The 1,515-nt window shown below is 50.6% G+C and overlaps 1 protein-coding gene across 1 annotated transcript in view; it reads right to left on the minus strand.

The window, feature by feature from the left end:
* Window positions 1–1,515, minus strand: part of SHC2 (SHC adaptor protein 2) — a 5,643-nt gene that overhangs the window by 2,015 nt on the left and 2,113 nt on the right. Inside the window, exons 5-8 of the mRNA XM_014310171.2 lie at window positions 1,393–1,456; window positions 1,204–1,255; window positions 356–482; window positions 27–235 (exon numbers count right to left, since the gene is read on the minus strand). Coding sequence (XP_014165646.1) covers window positions 27–235; window positions 356–482; window positions 1,204–1,255; window positions 1,393–1,456 — 452 coding nt within the window. The remainder of the gene's footprint in view (window positions 1–26; window positions 236–355; window positions 483–1,203; window positions 1,256–1,392; window positions 1,457–1,515) is intronic.

The following is a 1,515-nucleotide window of genomic DNA, read 5'->3' on the forward strand; positions in this document are numbered from 1 at the left end:
AGAGGCAGAAGAGCATTGGGGGGCTCTGCACCCCCAGAGCAAGGCCGGCAGTGGCTCTGAGGGGCTCACCTGGCTGGGGGGGACAGAGCTGGAGGGCTGAGTGCGGATGTGGCAGAGCCGGGAGTCCACCAGGCCCCCTGGAGGCGGCTCCTTCCCTGGGATGCTGTTGTAGTAATCGTGCTCAGCCGCCCCCTCCTCATCCTCGCCCCAGGCTGACTCCTCGGCAGCCAGCGCCCTGCAGCAGGGATGGGTGAGCTGGGGACAGCCTTGCCCGGCAGGGTGACCCTGCAGGGACAGGGGGTCCCAGAGCCACCCCCAGGCAGGGGTGCAGCAGCAGGGCCCCCCGCCCCCCTACCTCTCCGGGGGTACCACCACCTTGGGGGGGCTGTGCAGGTACTGCTTGAAGCGCAGCTCAAAGGCCTGGCCCACCGTGCTGATGACGCTCTGCGCCAGCCCCTCGCAGCACTCCAGGATGTGGCAGGGTGCGGACAGACAGACGGACAGATGGACAGACAGCTTGAGTGTTTCCTCCACGCTGCCATCGCTCCACCCTGAGCCCACGAGGGATCTCTGTCACAGACATCTTTTATGGAAAATCCTTTCCTTAGGATCTTTTCCTCCTGAGAAGCTGAGAGGCCTCAGGAACAAAATGTAAACATTGATTGTCTGCTGCTGTGGAATGCAACAGGTGCATGTGTGATTGGCCCATGTTGGATGTTTCTAATTAATGGCCAATCACAGTCAGCTGGCTCAGACAGAGAATCCGAGCCACAAGCTTTTGTTATGATTCTTCTTCTTTCCTTTTCTATTCTTAGCTAGCCTTCTGATGAAATCCTTTCTTCTATTCTTTTAGTATAGTTTTAATATAATATAATATAATATAATATAATATAATATAATATAATATAATATAATATAATATAATATAATATAATATAATATAATATAATATAATATAATATAATATAATATAATATAATATAATATAATATAATATAATATAATATAATATAATATAATATAATATAATATAATATAATATAATATAATATAATATAATATATATCATAAAATAATAAATCAAGCCTTCTGAAACATAAAGTCAGATCCTCGTCTCTTCCCTCATCCTAAGACCCCTGTGAACAGGGTCCCAGATCTCCTCCTCCAGCCTCCACCCCTCCACAGAGCCCCCAGAGGTGTCACCTCTCTGGTTGATGGGGTCCTTGGCCACATAGGCGACATAATCCGTGGTATCCTGCAGACAGAGAGGGACATCAGCACTCGTGTCCTGCTCCTCTCAGCCCCAGCCCCACGTCCTGACCCAGTTAAGGCCACCCTGTGCTCAGCCCAGCTGGCAGTCCCTGTCCCCACCGCTCTGTGTGTGTCACTCACCATGTCCCCACCGGAGGCGAAGGAGATGGACTGCATGTGGTGGTTGGCGATGATCTGCATGGAGAACACAGCCCAGGGGGGGATTAGCAAAGGGTCCCCTGGCTCCCAGGCTGGCAGGCAGCA

Source organism: Geospiza fortis, unplaced genomic scaffold (assembly GCF_000277835.1).
Source record: "Geospiza fortis unplaced genomic scaffold, GeoFor_1.0 scaffold241, whole genome shotgun sequence".
Classification (NCBI taxonomy): domain Eukaryota; kingdom Metazoa; phylum Chordata; class Aves; order Passeriformes; family Thraupidae; genus Geospiza; species Geospiza fortis.